The sequence below is a fragment of the Falco biarmicus genome, chromosome 6 (assembly GCF_023638135.1).
Source record: "Falco biarmicus isolate bFalBia1 chromosome 6, bFalBia1.pri, whole genome shotgun sequence".
Classification (NCBI taxonomy): domain Eukaryota; kingdom Metazoa; phylum Chordata; class Aves; order Falconiformes; family Falconidae; genus Falco; species Falco biarmicus.
In genome coordinates, this window is record NC_079293.1 from 10,140,430 (window position 1) to 10,153,529 (window position 13,100).

At 36.2% G+C, this 13,100-nt stretch overlaps 1 protein-coding gene across 2 annotated transcripts in view; it reads left to right on the forward strand.

Moving 5' to 3' along the window:
• Positions 1-826: 826 nt before the first annotated feature.
• The window catches only part of IMPG1 (interphotoreceptor matrix proteoglycan 1), a 66,839-nt gene continuing 54,565 nt past the window's right edge, over positions 827-13,100 (forward strand). Inside the window, exon 1 of one of the 2 annotated variants that reach the window (XM_056344631.1) lies at positions 827-1,592. In XM_056344631.1, the coding sequence (XP_056200606.1) occupies positions 1,526-1,592 (67 nt within the window). In that variant the 5' untranslated portion in view covers positions 827-1,525. The remainder of the gene's footprint in view (positions 1,593-13,100) is intronic. The other variant, XM_056344632.1, reaches the window with a different exon arrangement.

Sequence of the window (13,100 nt, forward strand, 5' to 3'; positions counted from 1 at the left end):
TATGATAGATAAGATATGTAAAGACAAATATTGGTACTGCTAAAGAACAGTCCTTATGTAATATTCAAATTTTCTCCAGTAGAAATCCTGTTCATCTCCACTGTTGCATTGCACTGTGCTGCTGGCAAGGTATTTTTAATTTTTTCTGTTAGAATAATAAAACAGTGTGCATGAAACTATATATATATATGTATATATAGCATTAAAATGAGCACTGAAAATCAGGAAAAGATTGTGAAAATCAAAAAAAGTAGCTCTTATTTGGTCCCAACTCAGTCTCTCTACTAGCTGGTCTGAGCAGCTAAAATTAGGCAATCTTGGGAAGGGAGAGAGGTTGTGACTGTTTAAATCCTAAGTAAAACTGTTTGGGTTCAGCTGAAGGCTGTTCTTGAAGTAACTTGCACTTACAGATTCTTGCTGCCAGTCTAGATACTTCCTATGTCAAAGCACAATTGCACAAAAAACTCTAAGGGGGACAGACCAAATGCCCACCTGGTAGCTTTTATAGGTGAAATGCAACAGTAAAAAATATCCTGGAAAATAAAAAATAAATATGGAACATTTACATATGCCAAATATGTAACCAGAGTAGTTACTTGGGAAACTGGAACAGAGCTGTTTGAACAGTGTTTTCACTCACTGCCAATTCTTGGCCTCGTTGTAGCTATGTGCTTGAAACAGCATTTCCCACCACTGTTTCTTATTCTCTCTCCATGCAGCACCTTCCCTCCCCCACTCCCAGTTTGGTGTCAAATTGTGCCAGCCCTGAACATGCTGCAGTTTACTGCTGACTCATCATTTCACCACTGTCACAGAACATCATCATCACTGCTCCGATAGGAACATTGCAACAGCAACCTTTCGGTATGAAAAGGGAGAGTTTTCCAAGACATACACGGTGGAAAAGCTGAGTATAATATGTTCTTTCAGAAAAAGCTGTCTTCCTCTTCAAAGGAAGTTCCTGGGGGGTTATGTTCACTGTTTGGGAAATGGCACAATTAGCTCTCCCTGTGATTTTGCCTTTGCTCACATGCTGTGCCTCTGGAATGTCCAAAGAATCAATGTTCGAAGGCAATGGGCACTAGAAGAGACTTCCGTTGTTTATCGTGGTGCTGCTGAAGTCTTCTGGGGTTGACAGATGCTGCTCCAGAAGGTTAATAAGATGAAGAAAGCTCTTCCAGCTGGACCGTAAGAGGGATTATGTCTGAGCAGCAGATAAACAGATTATTCCAGAAACAGACTCTGCTTTTTTTTAAAACTTCGTCACTCTTGTCTTACCACTCCAGTACCCCAGGCTAGAAGTGTGTGTATTTGAGGTTTTTTTCCAGCTCTTGCATTCTGGCACCTGTTGCACTCTTTGCCTAGTTGCAATTCAATGCAGTTCAAAGCTGGAGATACCTGAAAAACAGTAAGAGAGAAGACGTTTGGGGATTTCAGTTAAGAAAACAAAATCCTTCTACTTGACCTAAATATTCTTATTTCCTGCATGATTGATCTTGAAAACTGTGAATGATCAATAGACAGCATGCATTTGAAAACTGGATTAATATTTTTGATCATTTGCCTTGCTCTCCAAGTTCAGGGAAGCAGAGGTAAGTTCATACATTAAAGGTCTATATACATTGCATATGTTAAAAAAAATATTGAAAGATCGGGGTATTTTCACATTACAGAAATCTTTGTTTGCAATTTGGCATTTTGACAATTCAGCTAGAGACAGTAGTTACTAATGCTGCTAGAAAGTTGAAACAGGAAACGCTGGCAAGATTTCTTACACCTGTTTCCCAGGCTTTACAATCCCTATATGATATATGTCATTTGGTTTCTATTTATCAGCATATGTTCTGTTATGAAAAAAACTAATTTCAAGAACAATTATATGAAAGGGGTAAAATAGCTGAAAGAACATCTAATTGCTGACATTGTTAAAGATGGTCTGTCATCCTTGAAATGAAGATAAAGTAGTAAAGTATATCTTTGTATTTACTAGTCTCATTGTCAGAAACAACTTCAAAAACTGTTAGATATGCAAATTCTGGAGGAATAAACCATACTGGCAAATATACAAGAAATGGCAGTATTAGTAAGGATTACTGTAATAATAATTGTAAAATTATTTGCAAGAAAACACAAATACAGAAAACTGTGCTTAGTACAACAACTGACTATTGTTCCTTTTGAAAACATTAAAGTCACAGCAATTTTAAACCTTCATCAACAACAAAAAAGAAAAGGCAGTGACGTGATTTTTTTCCTGCTCAGTCCCACATTTAATACATTTAAAGCTTTTGGGAACATGTTTAATTTCGGGGAAAGTTTCTTGCTAACTTTTCCATCCATGCTTTGATATTTATATAACTGAATTAAAAGCCAATGCTACAACTGCTTAATGCTTTGCCATGTCAATGATATCCTATTTATGTCAGTCTCAGGCATATTAATTAAATGCAAAGAATGTAAAATGATAAAAGTCTCCTCAATGATATTTAAATATTTGTTAAAGAGACTGTATGAAACAGTCTGCTGTTAATGATACTTGGAAAGTTTTATTTACACTTTTTTCCTTTTTTGGTCTTGCTTCTCTGCACAGATTTTCTTTAAAAAAATAAAGAACACATTTTTTATATCTCACTGAAATGATGTAAAACTTCTCTAGTGGACAATTACAGTACTGAAACAACCCTTGGGGGAAAAGTAACATTAGTTACCACTGGATTTATATTCTGTTGCTCTTTGATTTTGCTTTTAATTCCATGAAAACAGTGTAATTTAATCATTAATGATATTTTGGAAATGTGGCAAAAAAAAAGAAAATGAGTGATATTCCACATATGACAAGAAGAAAAGTTATATCGAAATGCAGTGCTTTTGCATTTAAGTTGCATATCCTATGATGAAAAGAAATAGAAAGAATTCCAGGTAATTTGTGCATGCTTGATGCTATCATTACAGTCCACATTTATAATTATGAACCGAGAAAGTGATAATGTAAAAAGTGGGGTCACAGAGTTTCACCCATTGTAAATTGTGATTGTATTTTACATTTCCCATAAAAACCTCCCAGAATTTTGCTGAAGTCTATCTTGACAGAAAGGAATACAGAACTGTATATTATCTCGCTAAGAGATGTAGCAGAAGACTGGGTGTACAGAACATTTATCAACACTCAGGAAACAATGACCAATAATAAACTTCACATAGCATCTTGCTTATGTATCAGTATTGGAATTTTCTCATTGTTGATGGATTTCAGGGGAAAAAACATTTTTTCTATACATGCATGTGAATGATAATTAGAAAAAATCCTTCCCACCAGTTTTATAAACTACATGTTGTACTTGGAAATGCATAACAATATTTTTTTATTGCCATGTAGTCATGCCATATATAATATTTTAAAGCTACATTACCTCAAATATATGAATACATATCTTTAAAAACTTAATGCTTGTGTTAAGAAACTTTTTTAGCAGAGCAGGGGATGCTTCCAGCACTGTTACTTTATGACTTAGCATTAGGGTCAGATACTTACAAAAAATATGTTCAAAAGTATACAGGCTCCTAATAGTCTGAATACTTACATTAATGACTCGTTAGTGATCCTAACATAGATTATTTGAGGCTTTTATGGCTATTCAAGTTTGCAGTACATGTTAACAGTGACAGACTGGGAAATAAGAGACTAAGATAAAAAATACTTCCATCTTAAAAGAAAAAAACATGAAGCTAATTATCTTTAAATATTTGTAGGGTTAATCAGTTGAATTTTTCCCCCTTCAGGAACAAAAACATATTAAATTCAAATGCATGATTTACATCTATATTTAACAAAATGTGAGTTAACAGAAGTGGGGCTTGCTCAGCAATTTCTTTTGGTCCTTCCTCCCCATCCCTGTTTTAGGATGAAAAGAGTCCTTCTCCCAGTCATTTGGAGCCTGTCCAGGAGCACCTCAAATTCCACCTTAAACAAACAGGAAACTGTAGGGAGCAAACCAAACATTTTAAAGTGTTTATCTTTGGCCAGAATCCAGGATATTATCTCAGAACTTGAACTCAGGTCTTTGCCACTGTCCTGGCACAAACTCTCTAACAATGGGAAGGGAAAGTGAGTGGGATAAAAACTTTGTAACAGCAAAAAAAATCTACAAGTAAAATATGATAATAGATTCATTTTTAACTTGAATTGTAAACCACTGGAAACCCAGATGAACTAGCAAAATACAGAGGAGCTTTGAACTCCCAAAATTATACATTGATGCTGGGTACATCACAGTACTTTATACTGAGAATGTAAGGGAGCCAGAGACCATTCAAGGCTGTTTAGTGTTATTTTTTATTCAGCAAGCAAATATCTGCTATTTACTTAGCCATTCTTTAGGACACAAAGGCTTTCTGTGTGCTCTATGAAATCATTTTAATTCATTCTGACTTACCCCTTCCCGCTCGGCTGTTCCAATTCAGTAGTAAGTGTTGCAAATCTTCATTACTATAATTGCCCTTGAAAAAAAAGAGTTAAGCAAATTTGTGCCAAAGGGAAAGGGAAGTCAAAGAACATATAGCTTCAAAGAAAGAATGAAAAAAAAAGACACCTGCTTATTGCACTAAAATTATTTTCTACTTTCATCCATAGAATAAGAATTACAAGTTAAAATTAGCCTTCCTGGTTATGCTTCTAAACAAATGAATGCTAAACCTTTCTTTTTTCCCCTTCTCAAACAAAGGTAACACTGGATTAGATTTCCTGGCTAAAAGCCAAACTTGAATGAAAATGCTAGAATATTGTCACTCAATCTTAAAGATTAATTCCAGATATAATCACACCTGTATCATAGCGATTAGTAAACTATATGTGAATGAACAGTTAGATGTGCTGGATATTTTCTCTGAAAACACCTGTGGACAAGATAATAACTATTAATAATAAAAGGTTTTCTCCCTCTACAGGACATTAATTTACAACTTTATTTGGAGTCTTAACCTGCTAGAAATCTCAGCCAATTGTGGTGTCCTAGTAGCTTCAGCAGTGCACTAAGCAACATTCATCGAATGCAGGAAACACACTGTTGTCTTCCCAGAAGGAAAAATGTGTATGCATTTTACTGCATTTTGATGCTTAAAAATATTTTAAATATATGGTTTCCCCTCTGCTTTCTTATCTCTGTTCTATTCCCAGTTCCTTTGGAATTCAAGTGAGTCTTCTGCTCATTCTTTACAATTCTTCCATTTTTATCAGGAGTTAGGTGCTCTACTGTGCACATTTCATGAGCTTTGCACACCCAGCTGTGCTTCAAAAAGTTTCTTCTCCTTAGGAATGTGTGATATTGAACATCGCACTTCCTAAAAAGAAATATCTATCTGTCTGCTTGTATATACATATATACTGGCATTTAGTCACTATTAACTGCTGTTTACCGGACAGATGCTTCAGAATAGTAACATATCTGGAAAATGTAAGATTAATGATCATCTGGGAGTACCCTGACACCTGCCACAGTGTAGGTGTGTTTATATACCCTTACATAATTGCACCATGCCTTATCATTTTATGCAAGCACACCAGCAGTTTTAACCTTACAATATAGCTGACAGAGTGACACTGTCATCCTCATTTCACAAAAGCACAAGGACCTGAGGTGTAACATAGAAACTGAAGCCCTGACCAGTAAGAAGTATTGCAGTCAAAGCAGGACAACAGCAGAGTTTAGCAGGCTGATTCTCAAAGCAACAGTCTAGTCACACAGACATCTGCAAATCAGTAGAACCCAGACTCACAGCTACGTAGCTAATTGTGCTGAAGCAACCATGCTTATCTTTTCAATGGTGAGGTTCTACTGGCTTTTAATTTTCTGCTTCAGTGCAGAACCAAAACTACCTTCTCATTGGCCACCGAATATTTCAGTACCTCTCTCAGACTTTATCCAATTGTATATTAACAATCTTGGTAATCCTGTTACCTGAAATACTCGTTTGAGTGGGTATGCTCCAAGTGTACCTTTCATACATATGAGTCAACATAGATCATAGAAACCCCAGCAGTTTCAGGTAGGAAGCAGTAATGCACTCATCTTTCATTTTGGGATTTTGTGGTCACAGCACAAAATGAAGACAGTTCTAATCAAGATCTTTTCCATTTCCTCTTCTCTCTCAAAACTAGGTCAATTTCATCTAGCTCAGAAGCTGGACACACTTAGAGCAAGGAATTGAACTAGGTGACCTCCAAATGTCCTCCCAATCTAACTTGGTCTATGCAGCTTGACATACAACTAAGTAAGGTTAAGTCCAAGTCACTCTTTGTCAAAATGAGATGGAGTCAATTAGCCAGAGACCACAGATTGTACTGCAGGATGAGTGCCCCTGAACTGTGAAGTAAAACTGACCACTTCAAATTACATAAGTAAAGAAATGGTACTCTGGCTTCTGTCTCCTGAAAACTTTCTCATATGCCAACCATCCCAATCATTATCATATTTAAATAGTTACCTCAGTAAGCACATTCTGCAGTGAAACTCTTTGACTCATGCTGTCAAAATTGTTGAATTGTTGAAACACATGGCAAAATATTGCTGGGACTTATTCTGTCTCACTGACTTTCTCAGAGGATGGCTGTATGTCTTGAGCGAGACTGATTAGAAAATGAATAGCAGAGGTGCTCAAGTGTTTCATCACTGCAGATCGGATGTATCCCTCCAAGAACTACTCAAACACTTAAAGCATTTTCTTGCATCCTTTGATGCAAACCATATCAAATAACAGAACAGCATTTCAGGTGAAATGCTTCTTGCCTTATTTGAGTATAATGTTAACAGTAACTAAATTCTTCATCTTCCATAAATGTTTAAAGGATCATCATCATGTATTTCTGCCAAGAAGTAGGATTTATGAAAACCCATCACCTTCCTGAATTCTTAAGAAGGAAAATCCCTTGGTACTAAAGGATTCTAATTCAAAACAAGAAAATAGTCTTTAAAAGGTTGAAAATTAAAGAACTTGCCTTTTAAGCAGGACCCTGGAGCTCCTCTCCTGTGTCATAGAGAGCTTGAGCACAGCTTGTAAACATGTGCAGGTGATGTTTTGTCATGCTGAATCCAAGGAAGAGATACAGAGATCAGATTTCTTTTGTCTCCAGTACGAAGTCCCCATTGCACAGGCAGGGCCTAGCACCTCCCTGACACCTCAGGTGATGCAGAGTCTTGCGTAACACAACGTATTAGTATGTATGTGAAAGGCTCTGTAGTGCTGTGTGTACACACCGGCTTTATGGCACTTGTGCAGGAACTTTGCTAGTGGACGTCAGTCAATTGAACACAGGGTCTTCCAAACTGGAGGCCTGGACATGGTCCCCATAGCACCCTGCCCCAGTTAGATACCCAGACCTCATTCCACAGGTAATGTTACTGTTTAGTGACATTTAAGAATGGCATTCACACAAACCAACGTACCAAACAGGAATTACCAAGTACCTCATTGTCAACATCCGTTTTGAGGAATTAAAATTAATCACTTTTAATAGAAATGCCTTAGCCTTCTTCCTCTCTTTTAGGAACACAGGCATACTGACCTGGCCACTGTTAATCATCTTCTGAAGCTGGTCATCAATGTCAGCTCCTTATCTTTCAGCAAAACTTCCCCACAACACTGGATACTAGCCTCTTACCCAGCTGTTCACTGGCTAAGTACACTAAATCTGAAGGAGACTGAAACTGAGTTATCTCCTGTGTCTCAGCTACCCCAATTAGCTTCCAGATAAGACCCACTAACCACCAGGATGAAACAACTGTTGGGGCTCAGTTGCCTCAGTAACTCCTCTCAAAGATCATTCACTGCATACAATGAAAATAGTTAAAGAATATGTTGGACCCAAAGATAAGTACAAGCAAGACATATCATCTTGTGTTTAAGGGCACTGAGCTCTCAGAGACAAGACCTGAGCAGATTAAATGTTAGTATTAATGTTTCTAATATTGGATTCCATACTGCCAAGGTTTTGAAGCTGTGAGCCTTCACAGTTGTGAAAACAAGCTTGGAAACGTAATGCAAACACAGTCAGATATACAGCGTCTGACAAAGCACTGGCAAAGCATCCCCAAGCATCAGCAAGAATACAAGGAAAGGGCCTCTACTTCCACATCTGCATGGGAAGATATAGGTTGTTGCATGCTTCTCTGGGAGAAGGTAGGTGCTGCTCCCAGTAGTCATATGCAAGGTCTAGGCTGCATTTGATGATAAAGCCATGCCATATTTTAATCTGTCCCTGCTCATCTAAGCCACTTCAATCCTGTCAGACCTTTCCCATGCAACTGGAACTGAGGAAATACAGCACAAAAAAGGCTGAAAAAGGACTATGAGGAGAGAACATGTCATGAGCAACCTGTCTGTCACTAGCAAGTGCCCTTAGAATTTGGGGTCCTCACTATTTCCTTGACAGGAGGAAACTGCCTTTAAGCAAAGAGTCTACAATACTGCTTCTCTTTGTACTCTATGCTCCATCTGGTGCTTACACTGATCACCCCTTTCAGAGATCTCAGGATCAACTTTCCATCACTAGTCATCCTTGCTTTTGTTACTGATTGAATTATCAACACAGGGGCGGTTGGCCCCGATGTATATTTAATTGGATCACATCATCAATTTATGTTGAATTAACTCTCTCTGATAAGCATTCCTCGTCCTATTTCAGCAGCGCCCCTTAAAATAAGCCTAGTCTTTTAATTAGTAATTATTTTATTGTGCAGGTAATGTGTCTTATTTATCAAACAAGCAGTCATCTCTATCCTAAGAACAACCACTTACTTTTGAAATTAATCTGCTTTTTCATACATCAAACCTTGTGATGATTTTAATAATGAATTATTCAGACTTCAACAGTTTTGTCCTGATGTGCCCTTGAATTTTCCTGCCTAAACCTTTAGTTACCGTATTTTAAGTTCTTTTCTTTGTATATGATGACATCTTAATTTTCTAAGGTCAAATAAAACTAAAAATTTACTTCCAAATTAACACTATAAGCAAAAGTTCCTACACAGAGATTGCCTGTACTGCTGAAAAAAACCCTAAACAATCCACACCAAAACTGGAGGCCTCCCAGAAGTAATACTATTAATATATTGATAAAGCTGTATAGAAAACATCCACTACAGTTATACAAAAAAGTTATGAATACAAGCTTCTTGCTCTTGTGTCCATAAAAGCAAATTAAAAAAAACAACTGCTGACCAATTATCTGAATGGCTTTTAACTCTTTTATTTAGAATCCAGTTAAGTAATGATGTACTTTTCCTTTTTCATCATGCAGATTACATGTTTTTACCTCTGACCTTTGAAATCTATTTCTCCTGCTTGTTTTTTTTAGTGAGGGTATAAATCTGATAATGCAGGTCTCAAGAGACACAGGGCAGAGGCCTGCCCTAATTCCGAGGATTTCAGATTTTTAATTTCAGACATGAATACCATTTATCTGCCTGAAAACAAAACCTGAAGATCAGTGGTATGTGCTTGAGACACCTGTATGGATGTCAAAGCACTTTGATTAGGTCCCGTATGAATATTATTGCTGTACCATACTTTGAAAATTGCTTTATCATATTTTGAAAATCTTTTGTTCTATTTGCCTAAGTTCAGGACTAGAGGTCAGGAACTCCACATTTTAATAATGGCTGACAGTGACTCTGTAGATCACCTTGGTAAAACTATCTCAACTTTTTTCCTCAACTATGCCACCTGGAAAATGGGGACAACAATGCAGATTCTTTCATGTGAGAATAAAGAAGAGTTAAATCTTGTTTTAAGGCACCTTGGAGATTAAGCTAAAGTACAATAAAATTTTACCAGACTTTGCACTTATCTGCCCTTCTTCCCTAGAACTGTCAAAGAAAACAAAAAATCTTAGACATACCTATTAAAGCCAAAACTGAAACAATCACCTTTGTAAAAAAATAGAGTTAAATTTAAAAAAAAAGTCAAATTGGGCAAACAATCTATTACGCTAAATCTATTAGTTGCATATGCTTGTTTCAGAAAAGAGAACAAGAACAAAAAAAATTACAAGAATTGCTTATTTTAAGAAAAGTAAAACAGCCTAATATTATTGGGGAATTTTTTTTTCATGATCAAACAATTCGTTTTTTTTTTTTTTACACCTGTAAATTTTGCACCACTCCAGTTTACTCAATTACTATGTTGCATGGTAAAAAAAAAAAAGGGATCAGCTAATATACATGAGTTCAATGTCATAATAGTACAGGTCTTTTTAGATAATTTTTTCAACCCAGGACACTGAAAACAAAGCACCTAAAAAGCTGTAGATGAAGGCATATTATAGTAAAGTATATGGCTGAACCATTTGGGAGACACAGGGGAAATCATAGGTCTGAAGAATTACAAACAAATAATGTTTGTACCAGAAGACAGGTTTTCTCCCACTCACATTCAGTAAATATTAGGAAATAAGTATTGCACAATCATGTGGAGAGAGGGGCTGATACTTTCTCCAACTCAAATTTTGCTTAAGTTCAGTAAAAAAGTGATTTCAAGAACTGATGATAATAGAAGTTACTCTAGTAAGGGAAATTTACTAACCAGAAGGTATAAATGAAATTAAACCTATTACAGTAAGCATACTTAAGAACAAATCCCTCCCACAAAAAAGTGGAAATTGAAGGCAAGGGATGAAAAGAGAAAACCTGGCCTGAACAGGCTAGCAGAACAGTAATAACTGGAAGTAGATCATGTATGGTCACTTTCTCCGACCAAAAAGTCCAAACAGTGACCCTAACACAGAAAGTTTGAAATCATTACAACAATCATTTGATAAGAATCTCCTTTGTCATTCTTATGAATAGTGTAATTCTTAATTCAAGTTAATGACTTGGGGTAAATCCTGGTGAAGAAGCAAATCCTTGAAGAAAAGCCTCTGCTCTATACAAAAGCTATCAAAGAGCTTACTGACAAAATCCTTTGCCCCAGTTGGTCAGTCTGCCTGGGCAGCTGGTCTATTATAGTTAATATACCTTGTAAAAGGTAATAGATTTTTAACTGGCTATTTTCCATGTAGATTTTTGGTGTTTTCTTCTAGAGGATTTCAGGAGTCTGTTTTGAGATGTCAATAGCATTGGATCTTCTGCTCTCACCCCATACGTATATCATTCAAATAATCCAGTGTCTCTGCTGACTCAGTGTTTGGCCACTTGTGGTTTCTGATGGACCCAGAGCCATGTTTTCACAGGGGAAATTCCTTTTATGCAGTTTATGGCTCACGATCTAACATTATATGTGGGAAAATTACTTCCATTTAATTTAATTTAACATTATATGACTGCATAATCATTTTAAATTGCCTTGCAACTATTAGTTACAGGTCTACAGGCTGCTGCCTCTGGCTTGCTTTGCACAGAAATAACAATCACCTTAGTGTTTTTGTACAACACAAACTGTTGCCTTCATTGTATAACTTCCTGTCTTTCATAAAATATTCACCATAATCAAACAGTTGACTTTTCTCCGTATCAGAGTACTAGCTAACTCATAATATGTATGTCATTAGTATGATATCTACACAGTAAGCCTTGGATGTTCATTCTGAAGTTAAGAACTGAGACATACACATAGATACACAGAAATATATGTATACTGACATATATGGTAGAACTTTTCCCACTCTTTACTTCAAATACTATTCTTTTTGTAACAGCATGCTTTTCAATTACTTTTCTCTTATCATTTATCTGCCCACTGTTCTTCAAACATTTAATTAACACAGTTCAAAACTGTTGAGATAATGTGGTTTTACCTTCCTTATTTTCTCTTGATTTGCCTAAGAACATGATAGTGTTTCCTATATGCAGCATGACATTTCTTCTTTCTCCAGCAAAATGATACTTTTTTACTCTTACTTTTTTGATAGCATTACTCTCATTGAACTTGATCCTTTTGAACGCTATTTTTTCCTTTTACTCTTCTTTTACAAGTTTTTTAACCATTCTTCAAAGTAATTTTTTCAGTTGATTCATCAGCATTCAGGTATGCATATGCCATGTCTTTCCTACATTTTCTTCCTTTAGGTTGTCCAATTATCTACAAATTTTACACTTTTCTTTCAAAATGTCTTGTATTGTTTACATTTTTCTTTATTTTTCATCTGTAAAAACTGTATCAAAAGTATGAAAATGCAACCCAAAAAAAGATATTTCCAGATTAACATTAACATCTTTATTAATATGTATGTAAAATTTTGGAAGATAATATAAAAGATACTAATTGCTCCTGTCACATGATCCTGCAAAATGCTGTATTTCAGCTCATTTAAATGTGTATCTTATATGCTATTTTTATCATTAATATTTTTACGTTAAATTTAGCTGCTATGTCACATAATACTGTATCACAAATACTTAGAAAGTGGAACCGGATGTGTCCTGAATTTTTGCGTGCCTTTTAAGATGGGGGTTCCTATGCTTAAGGGTATTTTGACACCCTAGAAGCATTTCCACTTTTCATAACTGAATAGCTCCATAAGTAAAACTTAAGCCTAGACCTTCAACTCCCACTCACTGATTTCACTTTTTCCTACTGTAGCTGTTCCACTTTGCCAGGAATAGTTAAAGATCTATTGAGATACAATGCCAGAGCATTCACAACACCTATCATCCAGTGGCAAAGAAACATAATTGCAGTCTGTTCTGAATAGTTCTTCAGTTTATGAGGGAAGGATACAGAAGTGCACTGTGGAGTAAAAGAGGGAGACTGGAAACAGCTCTTTCTTTCCCCAAAGACAATCAACCTCCTGTTCAGCTTTTGAAAGAAAGTATTTCAAGGTCCAGTTCTTGGGATGGGTTCAAGACTATGAACCTGATGTGAAGGAGGATGTGCCTTAACATTCAAAGGAAAGATAAGAATGTCTTCAAAGAGCGCAGGTTCAAGGTACAACTATTTCTCATTTTACTTATCTACTAGCATAGACACCTTTTTACACTGTAAGCTGATACAGATATGCTTCACCTTCCCCAAGCTCCAGACCATTACTTATCACTGTACTGTAAATTTCCCTGCAGGGTGATATGCTTACAAATGAGATGCTGCAGCACAAAGTCAAGCACTTAAGTGTC